The sequence below is a fragment of the Manis javanica genome, chromosome 3 (assembly GCF_040802235.1).
Source record: "Manis javanica isolate MJ-LG chromosome 3, MJ_LKY, whole genome shotgun sequence".
Taxonomy (NCBI): Eukaryota; Metazoa; Chordata; class Mammalia; order Pholidota; family Manidae; genus Manis; species Manis javanica.
The window spans coordinates 37,280,594-37,302,377 of NC_133158.1; the positions used below are offsets into that span (position 1 = coordinate 37,280,594).

At 53.7% G+C, this 21,784-nt stretch overlaps 1 protein-coding gene across 1 annotated transcript; it reads right to left on the bottom strand.

Moving 5' to 3' along the window:
* Positions 1–326: 326 nt before the first annotated feature.
* Positions 327–20,302, bottom strand: MCM2 (minichromosome maintenance complex component 2). The gene is made up of 16 exons (XM_037023607.2): positions 20,149–20,302; positions 19,012–19,244; positions 15,822–15,997; positions 15,470–15,730; positions 14,529–14,748; positions 14,110–14,317; positions 12,280–12,414; positions 11,775–11,966; positions 5,967–6,060; positions 4,926–5,176; positions 4,654–4,780; positions 3,959–4,071; positions 2,847–3,098; positions 1,901–2,083; positions 1,515–1,670; positions 327–1,112 (listed from the first exon to the last, which is right to left on the bottom strand). The coding sequence occupies exons 1-16, from the start codon at positions 20,152–20,154 to the stop codon at positions 1,002–1,004; spliced, it is 2,718 nt and encodes a 905-aa protein (XP_036879502.2). The 5' UTR covers positions 20,155–20,302; the 3' UTR covers positions 327–1,001.
* Positions 20,303–21,784: the final 1,482 nt, after the last annotated feature.

Genomic DNA, 21,784 nt, shown 5'->3' on the forward strand with positions numbered 1-21,784 from the left:
CTGGCACTTCAGGTAGAGGCCGATGGCACTGCTGGCAAGATGAACAGTGTTGCTCTATTTGGAGGTGGGGCCAGGTGATCTCCAGTCCCATGGCTGTCCGAGGCTGTTCTCTGGTTCCCATGGATTCCACAGAGATCACAGGCAGCAGCTGCCAACTGAATGCCCAGGGAGAGCCAAACCGATTTTGCTTCTACACATCCACAAACAGGTCAGCTCTTCTAGCCTGATTTACCTCCTACCAACAGTGGAAGGCGGACTTCAGGGGAAGTCCAGGAAAGCCTGCATTAGGCCTATTAGGACAGGATTCAGATCAACAGAGACCAGTATTGAGATTTGACTTCATTTTATTAAAAATTAAAACCACCACAACAAAAACTGAATGTATGAACAATGAGAATGGGGAATCGGTCAGGCAGGAGAGAGCAGACTAACAGTAATGGTGATGGACTGTCCCGCTAGGGGACAACGGGGCTGTGTGGACAGGCTGTGCTCCCTTCTGCCCAGGCGTTTACTCACAGAGCCTATAGAAACCTGCAGGACAGAGCTCAGAAACACTCCAAATACCCTGACCTTGTTTTTCTGCCCAAGTGGCAGAAGCAGGCAGCACACAAAGTCATGCCAAGAGGGCAACAGTTCTCCCAACACCCTTATGTGCTTGGTCACCTAAACAGACTGGGTATCCTCAACATGGGATGCCAACCCAGGAAGAAGAGGGGACAAGCATCCCACAGCTGGCGCTGCCAAGAGAGAAACACCAGCAAAGTGGGCCCATCCAACATGGTGGTGCAAGATGCTCAAACTGGAGCCAAGGAAATGAACACCACCGCTCCTGGCCCCGGCCGCAGCCAGGACACCGTGGGGCAAGCCAGATGGTTCAGATGCGAGCCCTGGCCGCACACTTGGCGTGCCTCAGCGGTTCCATTTTGCATCCCTGAAGCTAGAGCCGCATCTGACTCCCCAGCTGGAATCCCGGTGAGCTATTGGGGCTGGCCGGCCTGGCCTCAGAACTGCTGCAGGATCATTTTCCGCCTCAGGTCGTGGCTGAACTTGTTCATCCTGAAGAGCTCACTGTCGTAAAAGGCAGAGAGGTTGTGGATGTTGATCTGACGAGCCTAAAACAGGAAACGTCAAGTGAGCCCTGAGTGGGCTGCCGCACATCCAGAGCCCTGGGCCCAGGGCACCGAGGCCGTTTGTGGGGACGCAGGCATAACGCAGAGCGGAGGCTCGCTGAGTAGGGGTCTGGAGCTAGATGCAGGGCTGAAATCTTGGCTCCCAACAGCCTGTGAACTTGGGCAAGCTACTTAGTTGCCCTGTGCCTGTCTCCCTTATAAAGTGGGCTGACAGGAACAGGCCTGCTCCTCTGGCTGCTGCCAGCCCATTATGAACACTCAATGAGTGGCTCTTCTGCAAGGCAATCCACATAATGACCAGCAAGGGCTTTCAGCCCCACCTCCCCATGACGGACAGCTCCCCAGGTGGCAGACCCCCACCGTCCCTCCCCTCCCTGCCCATACCTTGTCCACCAAGTCCTTCTCAGGAACTTCGATGGTGTCCTGCTGAGCCCCAAAGCGGTTGCGTTGGTATGTCACCTGCTCTGCCACTAACTGCTTCAAGATGAAGAGCAGCAGCTCATTGTTATCACGCCGGAAGGAAAGGTAGCGGGCGAACGTCTGCAGGGAGAACAGCAAGAGTCAAATGACAGGCCTCCCCACCAGGCCCCCAGAGTACCACAGGACGGCCAGCGCCCATTTCTGCGACGCTCCCATCGCCACCTGCCAGAGCAGCCAGGTCAGGGGTGGGGTGGCCAGGCAGGACGGCAAAGCCCGGCGTGCAGGCCGGAGCCTCGAGGCACCCAGCTGTGGCCTCCTGTGCTGGGCCCTGGGCCTCGGCTCACACACACCTTCCGCATGCTGCGCATGACGCTGAACTTCTGTGTGTCGATGAAGCTCTCCAGCATCACGCGGATGGCCATGTTGACATCATCTTCTATCACATAGTCACGCAGGTGGATTCGCGCATGGGCCTCCGCCATGCGGATCATGGACTCGATGTGCCGCACCGTGATGGGGATGCTGCTTGTTGCCTGGAGGGAAGGATGCGTCAGGCCCTCTCAGCCAGAAGAGGCAACGAACAGGAGATGCCTCACTGCTGGCGGCTGGACCTGGAGGCCCACCCAGCAGTCCCACTGCAGCAGCACTAATGGAACCAACCACAGGGTGAGCTCACACTTCCCGGTCCCTCTCCAAGGGGGAAGGTGCTAGTGGCTTGCCCTCACGCGCCTGTACGCTCTGCTCCCCCATCACTGGTGCGCAGCCCAGAGCCAGTTCCCTCTGTGGCCAGTGGCACTCAGTACTGTCAGAAACTAAGCACTGTGCCCTCCAGTACAACATTGAGAAAAGCAAGTTGTTTCTATGCAAACTAAGTTGAATGCTTTGAAAGGCCTAATAAAGTTAAAAGGTTAAAAAACAAGTTACTCTTATTAGGTGGGGAGATTACGGGGCCTGTAAGAATGCTACATCTCAGCGCCTGCCTGCTACCCTCAAATTCCCACTCCACCCAGTGGAAAGAACCAAACTAGCCCAGACCACGTGATCACTGGGGGATTTAGGCAGAGTCAATAACGACGTTAATCCGTGGCCCATCAAAAGACCTCTACCCCAGCAGGAGAGACAAAGGCACGCACACTTAAGTAAGCTCCACCTAGAACAAAAGGGCCAAGGCACATGTGCAGCATGTTCCTTGGGGCCGTCCTGCTCCGGCACCTCCTGACTGACCACATGGACGAGGCAGCTTCTGTGTGCCCCCTGGCACCCCGCCCAGTCCTCTGGCCACCCCTGGGCCCTCACCATGGACTCTTTCCTCAGGTCACTATACATCTTGGCCACCTTGTCCTGGTCCATCTGGTTGAGCTTGGGGTGGACCTTCTCCTTGGCATAGATGACATACTTCTTCAGCACTTCCTGTGGCAGGGGCTCCACACCGTACGTGTTGGGCATGGCAGGCTCCGGGGCTCCTCTGTGGCCCGGCGCCCTCTCCTCCTGGTTGCTGGGGTGGTGTCTGATGTGGCTGCCAACCACAAAACGGGCCAGCATCTCATCCTAAGATAACACAGGTGAGGGCAGGTTGTGGGGTGAGTCTCGTGACCCAGCGGGTACCTGAAAGCTGTATGTGCTTGAGAATGACATCCTCTTAATACATATCGTATGCCTACCAGATGCTAGGGGTACAAGAGGACTGTGACGAAGCCCCCAGGGAGCTCACCTCCTAGGGAGGGGACAGGAGACACACACAGTTCTTAAAATAACAGCAGAAAGTAAGATCTGCTATGGAGAGAAACAGGGCCGAGGAGACCCTCCAGCTGGCTGCCAGAGCCTCAGTCACACGAGTCTTCGAGAAGGGAATGCCAGGGCGAGAAGAGAGCAAGCCTGGCACCTCTGAGGGGAACAGAGGGTGGGGTGTGTGAAGGGAGCAGAAGGATGAGCACAGAGGTCCTGCAGGCCAGCAGCCACAGCAGGGGTGGCAGATTCTCTGCTGGTCATGGCAGAAAGCTGCTGGCAGGTTTTTGAAAGGAGACCCATGATCTGACTTCGGCTTTCAAAAGATGAGCTGGCCTCTACGTGGAGAAGCCTAGGTGGGCTGAGCGCAAAAGCCCAACACGAATCACCAGATACTGTAGCATCGCCGACTTGGGTTGTAGCAGAGAAGGAGAAAGAAGCAGGTGGCCACAGGCAGCAGGGCCAACAGGATGAGGGGGCCGAGTGTGTACCATGCTGGGTGTGTGGCCAGGGAGGGACTGGGAAGGAATGAGAAATCAAGGACCCGTGGGCCCAAAAACAAGAGTAGAAACCACCACATGCTGTGTGGTGCCCCTTCCCCGCATCGGGCACACCACAACCCCCGAGCTGCACTCTGCGTCCCGGAGACTTAGCGCACAGAGGCCAGGGCACGGACTGTGTACCTGGACTGGGTCCACCGTGTCCCTCACCACACACAGGATGTCGAAGCGGGAAATGATGGGCTCTGTGAGGTCAACGTTTTCTGAGAAGGTGAGCGAGGGGTCATAGCGGCCTCCTGTAACACAAAGGGGTCTCTCCATCAGGGCTCCTGCACCCCAGATGCTCCCCTCTTCACTGTTGAAAGTTCTTTCCAGCCCCACTTTGCTTCAGGGACAAAAGGGGAGAACGATTCTGGAAAAGGAACCAGGAGAGGATGGACACTCGGCCACTTAGCACAAGACAGAGAAAAGGGCTTTTCCCAGGAAACTGCCTGAAAATGGCCTTTATACAGAACACAACAGTCTCTCAGCAGGAAAACCCACGAGGAAGGTGGGCGAGGGTACCTGGGCTCTTCACTGCGGGCTGGCTGACACCAACAGTCAACTCCGCCCCAGCTCAGACAACGCACTAGATCCTTCTCCATTCTCTGAGGACTATGGCCAAGTGTGGTTCTGAGGAAACAGCTCAACACAAAGCCCTGGAGTCCCAAGTCTAGCTTCCATTCTCCCAGGCCAGAAATGGAGGAGAGAAAGGCATTCTGTTGCTCAGTTCCCTCCTCAACCCCGTGCCTGGCTGAGGGGTGCCCCGGGCTCCTGACTCCCGAGGGTGGGATCCCTCTGTGTGCTGTATACCCCAGGGGCTGTGGCACCCGGCATACCTATGGGGTTGGCGGCGGCGATGACGGTGCAGCGAGCCTGCAGGGAGGTAACAATGCCGGCCTTGGAGATGGAGATGCTCTGCTGCTCCATGGCCTCGTGGATGCTGGTTCTGTCCTGGTCATTCATCTGCATGAAACCCCAACACAGGAGTCTTGCCCTGACTGCCCTCTCGGATGAGGTCCCAACGCTCCCCATTAGCTAATACAGGCTCCCCCATGAGGGCTAAGCCAGCCACCCTGCATCACAGCAGTAGCATGGCCCAGGGGCCCACCTTGTCAAACTCATCGATGAGACACACCCCTCGGTCGGCCAGAACCAGGGCTCCAGCCTCTAAGGTCCACTCCCTGCTCACAGGGTGCCGCTGGACATATGCTGTGAGGCCCACCGCGGACGCCCCCTGGCCGGTGGTGAAGATGGCGCGGCTGGACACCTTCTCGATGTACTTGAGGAACTGAGACTTGGCCGTGCCCGGATCGCCACACAAGAGCACATTGATGTCCCCTCGCACCTTGTGCTTGCCACCTGAGGAGGTTGGGACGGCAGTGGGTGGGAGGGGCAAAAGGGAGGCACTGCTGGATTACCTCCAGTTTCTCAGCCTGCTTATTACAAATGGCAAAGCAATACTCTTTCTAGAAAGGGATGTAATACCCTGGGATCAGCAGTTCCCACTTCTGAGCGCTGACCCCAGAGAAACAGGTATACAAGGACGCTCGTATAAAGATGTTCTTTGTGAGCGTAAAAACTGGAGGTAAACCTTCTCCAACTAGAAGAAGGGCCAAATGCACTACACTGTGTGGACCATGACACAGTAACAGTAACTTAGGAGGAATTTGTTCTGTATGTGCCAACAAGAAAAGGTGCCTCGGGTGTAGGAAATACTGCTTGTCAACAGGAACATGCATAGGTAACAAAATCCCGTTTTCTGTGTAAACACAAATCTGTGAGCGTCCACATACAGGTCAGCTATGCACACACCACGCTAGTCAGAAAAGTGGGCTTCAGGGAGGGGGCCAGGATTAGACAGGCTGGTCAATGGTGCCTCCAGCCTTTCTGTGACTTCTAACAATTTAAGAGGATGTAACATAAATATACCTTCATGTATCATTTTTATAGTTAAACAGCCCAAGATGCCACACCCATGGGTTATGCCCCCCACCAATGACTGAGCCACACATCAGTCATCTGTCAACATGCTGGTTCTCCCCGGCCCCAAACTTTACAGTGCAGAGCCACCTTGTCTGACACCCCAAATGCTGGCTCCCACTGAAATGCCTACAGAGGAAAGGCGATGGTGCCAGGAGACGGTGTTCACCTGGGTTTTTGGGCTCCCCTCCAAACAGAGCCAGTGCCAGGCCTCTCTTGATGCCTTCGTGCCCGTAGATGGAAGGTGCAATACTGGCAAAGATCTGAAAGAAGGCAGGACAAGCCAGTGGGGACAGGAACCTCGGCCCCTGGGTCTGGCCAACGTGACATACTCAGCAGGTCACCCTGGGCTCCGGCCTCACGGAATGGGGACGTCTCCAGCCCACGCCACAGCCGCTGCAGGTCTCCCGGCCCCGGCGCCAACAGGCCCTCCCCCTGCTCGCTGGCTCTGGGCCTCCAACTAGTTGGTTCTTCCTGAGAACTACAGAACTTTACAGCCTAACAGAACCTTGGTCTGACCCCCTCTGTCCTGTTTCAGAAAGGATTCCCCAAGGTTGCAGAGCAAGAGTGGAGAGGAGGCAAGACCCAGGCCCACAAGACAGGGCACCGTGTGAGCAGAGGGTGGGCTCTGACAACACGAAGGCAGGGGGGCCCTCACACAGGCCGGGCCTGCCTAAGCTTCAGTTTCCTCAAATGGGAGAGAGAGAGGACACTACTCCGTTCCCAGGAGTGTGTGAGCGCTATGCTAGAGGTTTATAAAATGCCTGGCTGGGCTGTGACAGCAAAAAATGATATGGAGCATCTGGGAGATGGGTCCACCAGGAAGTCGTGGAACAATTCTCCATTTCTGTGCATGTGGGTGTCAGGGAGGGAAGGGGAGAATATCTTAAAATCTGCATGAATTTTAAAGATAAAGCAAGAGATATCAAATAAATGTCTTGCTGGTAGGAAGCAGCTTCCACCTCTACCTGCAGCACAGATGTGCTTTCTGCCCTGTGCACACATGAACCCCTCTCCTTGCACGTTGGAGCCAGGTTGGGTGGAAGCACCAGGCCCCAGGGGAATGGGGCACCGAGAGTGTTAAAGACCTGCGCCCACTAAACTGAGTCCAGCTCTCCTGCCTGCACCACCTGCCAGGCCAGAGAGTTGTTCCCTCTGGGATCCCAGGAAGAGTAAACTGGAACTCCAGGCGGGGGTCAGCAGTCTCTCCTGTGTATGGCCACACTCCACTGCCACCACAGTGGTGCCCCTGGAAATGACCCCTGCCATTATTTTTTTATAAGCAGCTAGGAGTGGAGGTCAGTTTCCACAACACGCACAACTTAACTGGTTCATTCCTTGGCCCTAAAATTTACTGCAAAACCCAGTCAAATGAGAGGCAGCACAGCATTAAGTGGCCAGCCCTGGTCTGGGCCTGGTGAATTGAGAGGACTATGTTTCTAAACACTTATTTCCCACTGAAACAAAGTCACACTTCCCACAGATTTTTTCGGAGAAAGGACCGATTCTAGGTGTGAGGCATGAAGCACACAGGAGGAGCCTGCAGGATCTTACGCTAGTAAGCAAGCTGTCAGAGACGACTGGGACCTGTCAACAGGATGCAGGAGCTAATGGGAATAGGCTCACCTGGCAAAAAATGGGAAACTCGGATCACCACCTGGATGCTAAGTGTAGCTCCAAAACCTCAATGAGTCCATTAATTTGTGGGGACACTGGTCACCCTGGGAGGTGAACCATTTGTGACTCTGAACCAGTTCATTATTTCAACATTCATAAAGGGAAATAACAAAGTATTTATCTTGGTTTGCCTATAGGAGCTCAGCCTAACATCACAGAGACAAGCAGACGGGGTCTGCTTCCTCGTTGAAGTCCACCCTGAAGTACCCTGCCACAGTCTCAACCCAAAAAGGAAAAGCAGCGCCCAACAGAAAAAGGCCCCGAGTCTGATGAAGCCTGCTTCTAAGGGCCAGTTTTCAGAAACAGGTGACAGAGGAATATGCTCAGCAAGGACATAATCAGGCACTTCTCGACTCTGAAAACTCAGCAGGAGAAACCACCCACTTTCTTCCACAAAAAATCGCAACAGTAAACTAACAGATGGAAAGGAGACCTGAAGATTACAAGACTCACAAGACAAATCAACAAACCACAACATGTGGGCCCACTTGGACACTGACTCCAAGTATTGTTATGGAAGAGAAAAAAGTTAAGATACGCTCGGAGAACCGTGGACACTGGACAAATAGTTGATGTGACGGAGCTACTGTGTGTGACAGTGGCGCTGTGGTTTGGTAAAGAGAGAGCCTTTTAGAGAGACATGCTGACACAGTTGCAGGTGAAATGCTATGTCTGGAATTTGCTTCAGAATGAGGGGCAGTGGGCATCAGTACTGAGGAAATGACTGGCCGTGGCTGACAAAGGGTTTACAGGGGTTCATTAACTCCACGTGCACGTCTGAAAATCTTTAAGATAAGAAGTTTTACAGCACGGGTCAGGACGTGGGCTATGGTGCCCCACAGAACTCATAATCACCAAACACTCACATGTATATCCTCCCAGCTGGGGCCACTGTGGGGTGAGGGAGCAGAGCGCAGCCATGCGGAGCAGGGACTGAAGCCAGCCCGCCCACATGATGACTGCATCTCTGCCACAGATTAGCTACATGACATGGGTAACTTAGGTAACCCCTCATGCCTCAACTGATTCATTGATAAGGGACACAGGTGACACCTTCTTGCAGGATCACTACCTGGAGGTTACCTTGACAGGGCCAAGTGAACTCTTTGTGCTCAGGGCACGAACTGACTCTCATTAAACCCTTTTCTGTCAGGTGTGTTGGGAAAGACAGCCTGCCATGGATCTCACATCCTCCCCACATCCTGTGGGCGTGCCAAGACTGCCCGGCCCTGGCTTCTCTGACCCAGACTGCTGCTGCCCAGGGCTGTTTTCACAGCGAGCTCCTTGCCCATTGAGATAACCTCTCTGTCCAGGACAGAGGGCAGCAGGCCCACCCCCTGCCTGCTATGCAGTGCAGCTTCCCAGGCTCGGTTCTCCCGTAAAGCAGTAGCTGCTCTCAGCGGGCCTCCCTGTGGGGCTGGAGGACAAGGAGCTACCACGCTGATGCCTATGGAGTTGCTAGGCCCCATCACTGACCCAGTTACACCCACAGGCCAGCTTAGTGGCCGCAGAAAGGGTAAAGTCAAACCCAGACCTGCGGGGTGACGACTCAGCAGTCTTCCACTGAAACAGCATAACTACCCTGGTTCTTCCAGGTCACAGAGGAGGAAAATCACCAAGCCTCAGGTCAAATAATTTTCTCCTAAATGACAGAGGCAGGACCCAGCCCGATTCCTTTGCACTGGAGCCTCATGCTCTTCATTCTGTGTGTGCACTTGGGATGCCCACCCATACACAGCGCCACGCAGCCACCATGAGCACCGCACAATGCCCAGGAGACACCTAGTGTGCCAGCCCAAAGCTATTTTTATCCTCCTTTGGTCCTCTACGCTTTTCACATATACTGCCCTGGGTGCTCCATCCAGTTTTTGTACAAAGAGCTTAAGTTTTGTTAACAACCTGAAATAATGACAGATAGCTGCTGGGCACTCTACCTGCTGAGCATTCACGTGTGTTCACCTATTTCATCCCTATCACAGCTCTGTGAGCACATACTTTCATCGTCTCCTTACTGAAAGAGACAGTTCATCTGATGATACAAAGGATTAGGCCAGAATCCAAACCTATGAAGTCTGGCTTCAGACTGCATGACTCTCCTGTCAGTTCTTTAAAATCAAAGGGTAAGGCGTGACACACATTCTATGAGGGACCAGGGCCCACAAAGTCAAATGCCCACAGAAGGCAGGCCAGGCTGCCAACTTGAGGTAAGCATGCTGGAGGGAATAAGGCAGTGAGTGGGTGGCTGGGGTGACCAGGAGGGGGTCCCAAAGGGCAGCAGCCCCAGCCCCAGTGGTGCTAGAAACACATAACCAGTACTGAGGGACACCTGGATTGGCAAAACCCTGGATGTCCAGATTTTTACATGAAATCTCCTGATTTCTAAAGGATAACTAATTCAAAAAGAAAAGAAAGTCACAAACCAACTGAACAAAACCTGTCAGGAGGCTGGATGTGGCCCACAGGCCACCACTTCACAAGCCTTGGGCTTAATAGTTCAAAAAAGTCTGATCATTTCTGGATCTTGTCTGTCATCTCTCTGATTTGTCCCTGAATTTGCTGACTGTGCCTTCTATGTCTCTGTCCAAGTTGTTGGTAGAGTATGTACCCTGACAGTGGAGGAAGGATGAGGCCAGTGCAGATCAACCCTCCCTGCTGTCACCCAGTCCTCCTTCCCTCCAGGGCTCAGGAAGGTGCCACGCAGTTATCCTCCTCTTCCACCCAGGGAACCACTGGGTATGTGGAGAGATATGTGAAATTGGACAGTCAGCACCTTGCTATTGGCATGTGTCTGCCTGGAGTTGTCGGCTAGATGTACAGGGGAGAAAAGCAGACAAAAGTAGCAGGAATGAAGGCACAGAAGCATGGCAGAGCCTTCCATGTTTAGGCAACAGTGAGTAGTTCTGGAAGTCTGGGGCACAGGCACACATGGCCTTGTCTGACGCCCTGGGTAACGTCCAGACCCCGTGTCTGCTCCCCTCTCGTCTCCAGGTTTCCCAGTCTCCTCAACCCACAGAGTGGGAATCAGTGGCTAAAAATCCAAGCAGAGGAAGGAGGGCATTAGCAGTGTGTCCTAGAAGCATGCCACTCTTCAGCATGTCAGGTCCTGTGCACATACTGATGTACGCACAGAGCATAGGCGGGGTGGAGTCTACCACCCCCGGAGAAACCAGCTCAAATCCTCCACTGAGACTGAAGAAGTATCCTTCATGTTAGCATGAATTTTCCTCTGGGAGTGGTAAGTGCAGAATAGTGGGTAGAAAAGAATCACTTTTTTTCCCATGTTAGCTTTTTCCCATGTTACTCATGTCATGAAAAGACCCTATTTGCTTTCTTATGACCAGGAACCCTGATAAAATGGGCCCCAAGAGGACCAGGACTATATCTGACTTCTTAACAAGCTCCCAGAACGTGGTCCCAGAAGGTGTTCAAGGACCTAGTTCTTTAGTTTGGTAGGACTGAAGTTCTTGTCTCCCAGTGTTGGGGAGACACCCGCCTCTCCCGCGAACACCCCCAAATCTGTGGCACACTAACACAAAGGCAGCCCAGGGAGACTTGACAGGTGAGTGTGTCAGACATGGCCCTGCCCTTGGGGAGTTCACAGACCACAAAGGGCAGGACGCCATTCGCTCAACAAGCCAATCAGAATGTGAACCGACCCCTGTAAACTGAGGGCCTGGCTCTCCAGCAGAAGAGCAGGGGCAAGAGGGCTCCATGGTTGTGCATGAAGTAAACACAGGGAGGGCTGACGAAGAACAGGAAGGAAGGGAGGAAGAACAGGAGGACCATGAACTTTAGAACCCTTAGCAACCTGGGAGTTGATGCACCCGAGTGGCTGAATAGACATTTGTCATTTGTATTTCTGCAACGTAAAAATCTCTCCAACCTTCAAGAAAAGGTCTACAATTAAAAACCAAACCGAAGCATATTGGGGAGATATTCTCCCCAGAGACTGTTGGTAGCAGTCACCCTAGGGACACCCACTCGAGGTGAGTTTTCCCGCTGCAAGGCCTCCCTTCCCACTCCGAGCTCGAGTGTGAGAGGACCTCGACTCCTTAGCAGAGCCCTGTCCTAACTGGGTGGGGATACGGGTCAGAGAGCTTGATCCCCGATGCCCCATTCGTGCTGCTCCCTGCAGTACAGGGCTCCTGTCTAGGCAAGTTTACAGGGCTGATGTTGGGAAGGAAAAGAGTAGGAAGAGGCCCAGGAGCCAGGTATCAGGACTGAGGTCCCAGGGGCAGCCTGGAGCAGCAGCCAGCCCCAGGTGCCCACCGCTGCCCCCTCCTCCTGGGAGACCACCTGCCTTCTCGCCGATCTGTTGGTCTTTGGAGAGGCTGGTGATCATCTTCACGTCCTCGTCAGTCAGCTCCCCCACGGCCACCTTGTTGTCCTTCTTGGCCACGTGGTTGGCTAGGATGACGGTGGCAAAGATGGGGAAGCCATTGGCAGTGTTGAGGGAGCCGTCGTAGTTGTTGTGGTAGATGCCGGTCAGCTCCTGGGCAGGGGGCACCATGCAGTCAGAAGGGCCAACCTGGGCAGCTACGGGAGCCAGGCATACCTCCACACCGGCCTCACCCAAGTCCTCCACGCCACAGGCAGCAGGATGGGAAACTCAGCACAACACAAAAGCAAAACTACTCTTCAACCCGACATTCCAATTGGCCGGCTCATTCTGAGGAGGGAAACTCTTCACCCAGGGATAAAGAACTGACCTCAGCCTGGTTCCCATGGGCCCTCTCCCCACCACAAAGGCCCACGCTGATTTCCTCGGCAGCCTGGCTCCCTCCTGGCCCGCTCCTGCCACCTACTATCTCGTCTCCCGGCTTGCAGCTGTCCACCAGGTCGGCAAGGAGAATAGCATCCTTGGAGCGGGGCAGCCGGCCGGCCGCCACTTTGCCGGGACTCTCCTGGATTCGGATGCGCTGGTAGTTCTGATAGACGGTCTGCGTGGGACAAACAGAAGGGCGCAGGGGCCGTCCCCGCGCGGCAGAGACTCTTATTCTATCACCTGACCTTGGGCACGGCCCTGAGAACCAGCAGCGTTATTTCCACCTCCTGGCTAGGAAACGGAGCCAGACAGCACTGTGGCCAGCACGTCAGTAAACCGTCCCTGCCCCTGCCTCCACCCCTCTGGAAGTCTCCTGACTGCTCACGATAGAGCACCTGTTAGAGGCCCAATGGCTGAGTCCTCGTGTTTATGGGTGCTGGAGCCAGGCTGCGTGGGTTCAGATCCTGGCTCTGTGGCTTGAGCTGTGTGACCCTAGGCAAGTGACCTCCTCTCCGCAGGCATGTCCTGAAGAACAGGGACACTAACACTGCAAATCCAACCTCATGGTGAGGACAAAATTGTGTCTCTCCTAAAAGACACTTAAACCAATGCCCAAGAAATATGAGCTACACTAAGTGGGGGCTCTTATTGTCAAGTCACCTGCCAGCATTGTGGTGTGTAATGTGACATCTACTATTTCACTTACTGTCTAGAAAAGAAGCCACAGAATACAGCCCTTAAAAGCATATGCTCTGGATCCAAACACCTGAGTTCTTATTTATCATTTGGGCCACTTCCTGCTGGGTGACCTCAGCCAATTTACTCCATTGGCAAAATGGGGTAACAGCACCCACCTTACAGGATGTGATAACAACTACACCACATATCACCTACCCACCACTAGGCACCCAGAGAATATTCCAGAAATTTCAGCTACGCTTTTGGATCCTCTACTAGTTACTGTCCAGGTACTTCAGAAACAGAGCTTGCAACTCTGCTCTTGTGCAACAAACTTCTGTGAAGGTGGACCCCATAGAGGAGGGCAAGTGAGACAGGGTCGGGGAAAACCCTGGACAAAGCGCGGGCTCAGCTCAAGTCCAGCTGTACAGCTGTCCCTCCCCAGGCAAGGTGCACTTGACCTCTTAAAGAAAACAGGTCTTTGGCTGTGGGCTGCCACAAGCATAACCTCCCAGGCACTCCATGGCAAGGCGGCTCCAGCGCGGGCCCTTCTCAGAAGTGTACAGCAGTGAGAGCTGGGCCACCAACACTCACAGAGAAGCAGTGAATGGAGTCTGGGCGTCCAGCACCCATCCTGTGATGACCCCTGCCCCCCGACCATACAGGTGAGGTCACTCAAGCATAAAGGCACCTCTGATGTGCCCAAGTCCCAAAGCCCAGAGGCTTTTGGCAGGATGCCCTGAATACGGCACAGTGTTTGAGGTGGTTACAATCCAGGGGCCCCCAAGGAAAGGCCCACAGAAAGGAAGGTACCAGAAAGTGTCAAGAGGCAGTCTGGATGGGACTGCAGCACCCCATGTCAGTGATGCACTGGAAAGCAGGTGCCCTGCTAAGGGGGCAGCTGGCAAGAAGGGGGCCCATTTGTCAGGCCGCACCATTCTCTGAGAAAAGCCATAAGCTTTGACATTTAAGTTGTCTGGCTTTTAAATATTGGCTTGAATTCTTGAAAACACCATGGGAACCAAACCAAATAGGCTGGCAAGACAGATCTGGTTCCCTCAGGCTGATTCCGATGGCAGGGAACGCAATTCTATACTGCCTAAAGCCAACCTGGCTGGTCCTCAGAAGAGCTATGGGGCAGGCAGGCCCTGCACGCTTGCCCACGGAAGGACAGTCAGGAGCAGGCTCTCACCTCTTCCATGTTGACTTCGAAGGGGCCAGCTGACTGGCACTCGGGGCAGGAGCCCGGCTTCACCTCCTGATTCTGGGACTGACAGAAAGGCCCCAGCACGAAGCTACATTTGTTGCAGTTGTATTTGACCAGGCTGAGCTGCGGCAGGACACCCGTGCAGCTGGTCACCACCCCACTGGTGCGGATCAGCTGGTTCAGATGCAGCTGCCTGCAGGGACCAGGGGATGTCAGGGGCCGGAGCCCTGACGCCTGACCAATGCCCTCTGTACAGGTCAGGGCATTCCAAAACACAATCCCCCAAATCCAGGGCCCAACCACCACCAGATCCATCCCATCACAGCCCTGTGCAAGCCAGGACTCAGGGGGCGAGGATGCTCCGTGGCCACAGCCCACCCAGCCCACCACCGCCTTCAGCTCACCTCAGCGAGCGCAGCTCCTCCACCAGGGGCAGGTGCGAGATGCGCACGTGGATGTGGTCAGTGATGCGGTCGTACTTGGGATACATGGCCAGCACAACCTCCAGGGCAGCCTCGTCGAAGATCTGAAGCAGCTCGGCCGGTGCCTCCGGGAGGAAGTAGGCCAGGACATGCTCCCTGGCCGCCAGGTCCTCGTAGTTCACCACCAGGCTCTCCCGGTTCTCTAGGGGCAGGTGAGGCGGGAAGAGAGACCAAGTACTGAACTCGGTTGGGGCCAAAGGAGGCGATTTTCATCTTACCACATGAGGAGGCAGGTCTGCCCACCCAAATACTTGACTTTGAGCTGGAAAGCCCAGATCTCACTTCTAGGTCCACCTTGCTTTAGCCAAGTGACTTGGTAAATGATAGATCTTGAGACTCAACTTTCCAATCTGCAAAGTGGGGATGTCACCTGGTACATGAAATTGCTGGGGAAGTAAAATAATGCATGTAGGGGCCCAATACAGCAGGGCTATAAACTCTAAATGCAGCCTAGGAAGAGAGAGGAAGGAACTTATGAGTCAACCATGTCAAATATAAGACAGAGGGAATGGAGGGGATGGCAGGGAACCAAGATTTGCATGGCTCCTTTTAAAATTAATTCCTGTCCCACAGAAATGCTTCTACGTTCTGATCAAAGTAGTAATCCAGATTTTTATGTAACCTGCCAAATTTTATTTTGCCAAAGAACACTTCTTGGCCAGATGTGGCCCCTGAACAGTCAGCTGGAGAGTTTCAGGGCAATCATGCGCTGTTTCTCGTATCTGCTTGTTTTTGTCTGAAGACAGACACCTCAGGCTTCAGGTCCAAGCTCCTGTCTATGAAGCAAGTCAAAAAATCCCCTGCACTTTATGTCTCCACCAAACAGGCTGCAGAAGCCGAGAGCCGGGGTGCAGAAGACACACCTTTGCACATGTCGCTGATGCGCTCCTTGAAAACGTTGTGGCCGTGGCCATCCACGTGGGTGCGCAGGAAGCTCTTGAAGCGGTGGTGAATCTCCAGCCGGGGGCCCGCCATGCTCACCCACTCGCGCACCGAGTGGCCCTTGAGGTCCTCCAGGTTCTCGATGCTCTCGATCATTTCCTCGTCCTCCTCGCCGTCCTCGGTGGCCCGCTCCACCTGGCGGCGCTTCCGGGCAGGGCGCCCCTCGTCCTCCTCGTCGCTGTCTAGGGACGGAAGTGATGCCTTTGAGTGACGTCTTCCTGGGATGCTGGGAGCCAAGGCCAGCCCCTCGGGGGTGCAGACATCAGCACCTACCGTACAGGAGCCCGGGGCGCATGCGGCCCAGGCCCCGGCCAGCCTCCCGGTCCCGCTGCCGCATGACTCTCTCCGCAGCTTCCCTCTGACTGGCTGTCAGCTCCTCGACATCCTCATCGTCCAGGGCCAGTCCCTCGGCCTCATAGGTGTCCAGCTCTGGGATGGCACGGTAGTCCCTGACAGAGCCCCCAAATGGACCCTGTTAATACCAGAAAAAGCAAAACAACCCCCTCTACCCGCCTCCAGAAGGCTCAGGAGCCCTGGCCTGGGCAGGCCTGAGGACGCTCCTGCCAGGAACACAAAAGGCTCAAAAAGGACCTGCAACAGATCAGTGAAGTGTGGCCTCTCCATGCGATGGAATGTCATACAGTTTCCCAAGGGTGGAAACATCTGACATGTGCTACAGCATGGAGGAACCTTGAGGACACTGTGCTCAGTGAAATGAGCCAGACACAGATGGACAAATACTGTGCAATTCAGTTTGGGAAGATGCAAAAGCTCTGGGTGGGTGGTGGGGATGGTCACAGAACAGGAATGTACCTAATGCTGCTGAACTGGACACTTACGTTGGCTAGGATGGTCATTTTATGTGAAGTGTATTTCACCACAATGAAAAAAAGTGTGGGGGTGTGTTCTCCACACAGTGCTGAGCGCGCAATTAAGAAAAAGGAATTTTGCCTTCAGGAGAAAGGCCTTCCAGAGAGCCAAGCCCAGCTCCACACAGGGAAGGGATGCTCCTTCCACCTTCTCCTTCAAGGCTGCCTCAACCCCCAGGAGTCCCGGGAAGGCCTGCGGTTCACACCAGCCAAAGCAGCCTCTTTGAAGTGCCCGCCCACTGCCCTCTCAGCTACTCCAAGACCTTGAAGGACCCATTTTCCACAATGGCAGCACTCAGATATGTGAAGGGGAACGGTGCCTTAACAAGGAACCCATGGAGAGCAAGCACCGCTTTCCTCCATGCGAGTCTGAGAGGCAGACATCACCCACGCCCCCGAAGGAGGAGGGAACTGAGGATTAGGTGGGAAAGGATTTTTGCCAGTGGCTGCTTGGCAGAGCTGGATGTCAAAATACAGTCGCACCACAAATGGCTGGCTCGTTCCCTGACATGGGCCTCCGCATAGCCTCCCTAAGACGGTCCTCTTGAATTCTCCCCCTTTTCTGGGTAAGTGGTAATTAGGAGAACTGATTATTTTTTTTTGCAGCAAATTGTCAAACTACACTCTCAGAAGTAATCCCACCACTGATGCCAGAAACAGAACCCAGAGCCAGGTAAATTTCCAGGCTGGTCTGTTTCTGAATTCTTACATGTCCTCAGTGTAAAGGTATCTGTCTGACTCTCCTAGAATTTTAAGTCACATGAAATGCCCTCAGATTCTAACTGGTTCAGAAAATTTTTTTTTTTGACAAACTGGACTTCATCAAAATATAAAACTTTTGTGCCTCAAAAGACACCCCTGAAAAATGAAAAAGATAAGCCACACATTGAGGAGAAAATATCTGCAAATCATGTATCTGATAAAGGACTTGTACCCAGAATAAATTCTAAAAAGCTTTACTACTCAGTAATAAAAAGTTAAGTAATCCCATTATAGAATGGGCAAAGGATAGGAAGACATTTCTCCAAAGGTATCCAAGTGGTCAATAAGCACATGACAGGATGCTCCACATCACCAATTACCAGAGAAATGCAGGTCAAAACTCCCAAGAGACACCACCTCATGCCCATTAAGATGGCTACTATCAAAACCCAGAAAATAGGAAAGTGTAATATAATCAAAATTTATGAGAACGTGGAGAAATCGGAACCTTCATATGCCACTCATGGGAATGGGGCAGATGTTTTGGAAAATGGTCTGGTGGTTCCTGAAAAGATTAACCATTGAGTAATCACATGATCCAGCAATTCCATCCCTAGATAAATGCCTAAGAGAACCAAAAACTTATGTTCATACAAAAATTTCACAGCATCATTATTCATGAGTCCAAAAGTGCACAGAACCCAAACGTTCCCAGCTGATAAATAAAATGTGGTCTATGTGTACAAAGCATATTACCTAGCCATAGAACAGAAGGAGCAGCAGTACACACTATCACATGAAGACGCCCCTTGCAAAAGGCCATTCATTACATGATTCCATTTACATGAAATGGCCAGAACTGGCAAATTTAAAAGGAAAGATTATTGTATAATGTAAGTAGACTGGTTGCCTAGGGGTGAGGATGGGGATGGGAACTAGGATTAACTGTAAACAGGCACAGGGGACCTTAAGGGGATGTATTTCCCAATAAGGAAATGTTCAGTTCCAGCCTGTGCATCTGCACAGTGCACAACAGAGAAGCTGCCCAGGGCTGATGTGTTCAAAGACTCCTTTTCTTCCAGTCTGGCATATACTGCACACACCCAGGCTCACCATCTAGGGTGCCAGCGCTTAAAGACCCGAATGGTCCAGGGTGCCCTTGAAAGCCCCTTGGACGGTTCACGGAGGGCACCCCCCACACACACTGTGCACTGTGGGTTGGCCTCATACACACCAAGTTCGGCGGCACTCCTGAGTCAGAGTAAGGAAAGGCCCCAAAGGAGAATCTCCATGAGCTCAGGTGTTCACACAAGTCTACTAATACCCACAAAACCTGGTCAGAAATTCAGGGTGAGGCAGCAGCAGAAATCTAATCTTGCTCACTGCTAAGGTTCCCCACTGTCTTAGCCTTAAACCTCGATAACCTGTAATACAAGTTTGTATGTTTACAAGTAAGTGTGAAAGCATCTAACACAGGGTCTGGTACAGATTAGGCACAATAAACATTTGGTGATTTGAATCTAAATCTTGACTCCTTCCCACCCTATATCTTTGAAGTTTGTAGAAAAACACTCAGTTGCCTGCTTCCCGTCCTTCCCAGCTGGGACCCCTGATGTGGTCCACTAGATCAGAGCCCCTTGTACCCCCTGGGGTGCACATCTCATGGAGGTGGGCTTATGCAGGCCCTAAGGTTCTAGTCTAAGACACAGCAAGTCATGTGGACCTACACTGTGGCTCCGTGAACATGCCTGCCTCTCCCCAGACCCTGCACCCAGGCGCACTCAAACACTGATTCGTCTGCTTTCCTAGCACTCAAAGAAGGCTGCTGGCTGGACACACAGTGGGCTCTCTGCAAAACTGTCTGTTGGGTGCAGGGCCTTGAATAAAAATACCTCTCCATGCCATCTCCGATAAGCTCCTCTCCATCCTCTTCCTCTTCCTCCAGGGGCCCCTCTGTGCCTAGTAGACCCTCGGACTCATCCTCAAATGGCGGGAGGTCACGACCAGGGCTGGAGGTCAAGGCATCTGTGCGTCGTGAGTTTTGCCCAGGGCTGGAGGCGAGAGGATCATTGCTCCGCCGACGCTGGGCCGGGCTGGATGCACTGGTGAAGGATTCAGATGATTCCTGTGAGAGAAGTACACAAAGGTGAGGGCTGACTTGGCTTCCTCTCTAAGGTGACCATGACCCTGTTCTACACTCCAAATCCCTTCCCGTGTCAAGGCTTTGCACTTGCTGTTACATCTGCATAGAATGCTCTGTGAGCCAGTGGCTTCCCAACAGACAGGTGCCAGCTCAAATATCACTTCCTCAAACTCAGCTCACTAATCACCCTGTGCTCCTCCATGCCAAATCATTTACGTACTTGTTCATCATTTATTCCTCCCACTTAAGTATGAATTCCCACCCATTTGAGAACCCACAACGTGTCAGGCACTGCGATAAAAAACGAGGTATCAGTGACCAAGACATAATAGATCTGGAATTTGCAGACTGGTGGAGGGAACAGACAATAAAAAACACAAGAATTACAATAAGAAGTGCACAAAGACATGAACTAGGCATAGTGAGGGCGCCCTATACGCGTGTGTGGAGTGGAGTGGATAAACCAGTGGCCAGGGCAGGCTGAGCCCCGCTTAGGCAACCCTGCGCTCCCAGGTTGGGGCAGGGGGTATCACCGGACAGCCTAGAGCGATGAGGGGCTCGTTGGCTTTGCAGACCCCTCAAGAGCAGAATAAAGGAGAGAAATCTGCTCCAAACCAGACCTCACGGGCCCAAGCTCATCTGGAGGACCGATCCCGGGCGGGGCGGGGGCAGGGAGAGGGCCGGAGGACCAGAAGCGCGCACCTCCGCGGCCCTGTTCCCGGCGCACGCCTCAAGCCTGCACACGAGCTCAAGCCCTGCACACGAGCTCAAGCCCTGCACACGAGCAGGCGCGGGGCCCACCCGCGTCCGCCCACCCCCACGTCTCCCGCCCGGCACACCCGTAAGCCCACAGGGACCCTCCGCGCGCCCGTAACCGCGCGCTCACCGCCATCGCAGCGCCGCGCACCTCTCCGCTCCTCCAGAACAAGCAGTTTTCGCGCGAAAAGTGGTTCACGTGACCTGCGTAAACCCGGGAAGCGCAGGAAAGAACATGGCGCCATGACGTAAGCGTCTAGTGTGTCAAGCAGGCGCTGGGGGGCGGGCCAGAAGGGAGGCCCTGCCCATACCGCACGAAAGGCCCCGCCCACACCCCCAGCTCTCCTCCCGGTGCCGGCCGCAGAGCTGTCCCTGGGCTCTGAGTTGCTTAACTGGCAAAGGTGAGGGAGCGGGAGGGGCGGGTGGGGGCTGTTTGGACCAGCCCCACCTGCTGGCTGTCAGACCCTGGGCACGCTACGGCCAGTTTACACGTGAGGCGACTGCACCAGAGCCTTGTTTTCCGAGGTGTTCTCACTGTCTTAGGAGCGGACTTTCCGTTTCAGCTTCTCCAAAAGCTCTCAGGCTGAATACCTCAGGCACCGACACAGCTCCAGGATTGCAGGAGGCCGCATCTCATGTTCTGGTAGCTGTCCTCAGCGCCTGGAGCAAAGTTGCAAAGATATTCCATATAGAACGAATGTTATTTGTGAAGATGTAGGGAGCTTGGCCCGCAGGGCAGGGATCTGCAGGCAATTCCTTAGCTCTGGTTGAACAACTTGGGATGCGCAGATAGGGACAAGACTTGAGGTTGGAGCGCCCAGGTGACAAACGCTGCAAGTCTTTCTTGGGAGCTGGAGCTTTATCCTGAGGGCAATGGGGAACCACAGGAGGATTTCGAGCAGAGTGAGATGAGAGCAGTGTGGGATTTAGGAGAATCCTTCAGCTTGCTTCTGCACGGAGGTGGGTCAAACCAGGTTGGAAGTGGTTGCTGCGCCTCTTCCTCCAGTTCCAGGCAGCTCGGATTAGGGCGGGCCCCTTGGTGAACAGGGCAGGCCTGGATCGCAGCCCTCTTGGTGCTGCTGTGCAGTGAAGGAGCTCTGATGGGGCCCAGGGCTGGGGCAGGAGGGGGATGAGGACTAGAATTATCCAAGAGATATTCAGGAGATGGAATCTGCTGGCCTTAGGGGTTGAGGACAACAAAAGGGACGCATCTAGATGACACCAGGATTCTGGCTTAGGAGACTGGGTGGACGATGGGAAACTCAAAAGGAAGACAAGTAAGTTTTGGGGGATAGGGGATGAGTGTATTTCCTGCTGTGTTGAACTTGGGCTCTGAGTGGAGATACCAGATACTGAATTCAATAACAGATCTGGGGCTTGAGAAAGAGTTTGGGTCACAACTGTAGACTGCCATGAGTGTAGCTAGATAATCCAAAGAGTGAGTGCAGTGAGAAGAGAAGAAAGCCAGGTCTGGGGCCCCAGAAACCCTAACAGTTCAGAGGCACAAAGGACACGGGCAGGAGCTGGGCTTCTGGGAGCTGCTGAGGAGAAGCCAGAGGAGACGGTGGGGCAGATTGTATTAGTTATCTCTTGCCGCATAACAAATTGTCCCATGATCTAGCAGCTTAAAACAATGACTGTGTATTATCCCAGTGTGGGTCTGTGATCTGGGCACAGCTCTGCTGAGTGCCTCTGCCTCAAAGTCTCTCACAGTGCTGCAGACAAGGTGCTTGTGGGGACTGCAGTCTCATTTGAAGGCTTGACCC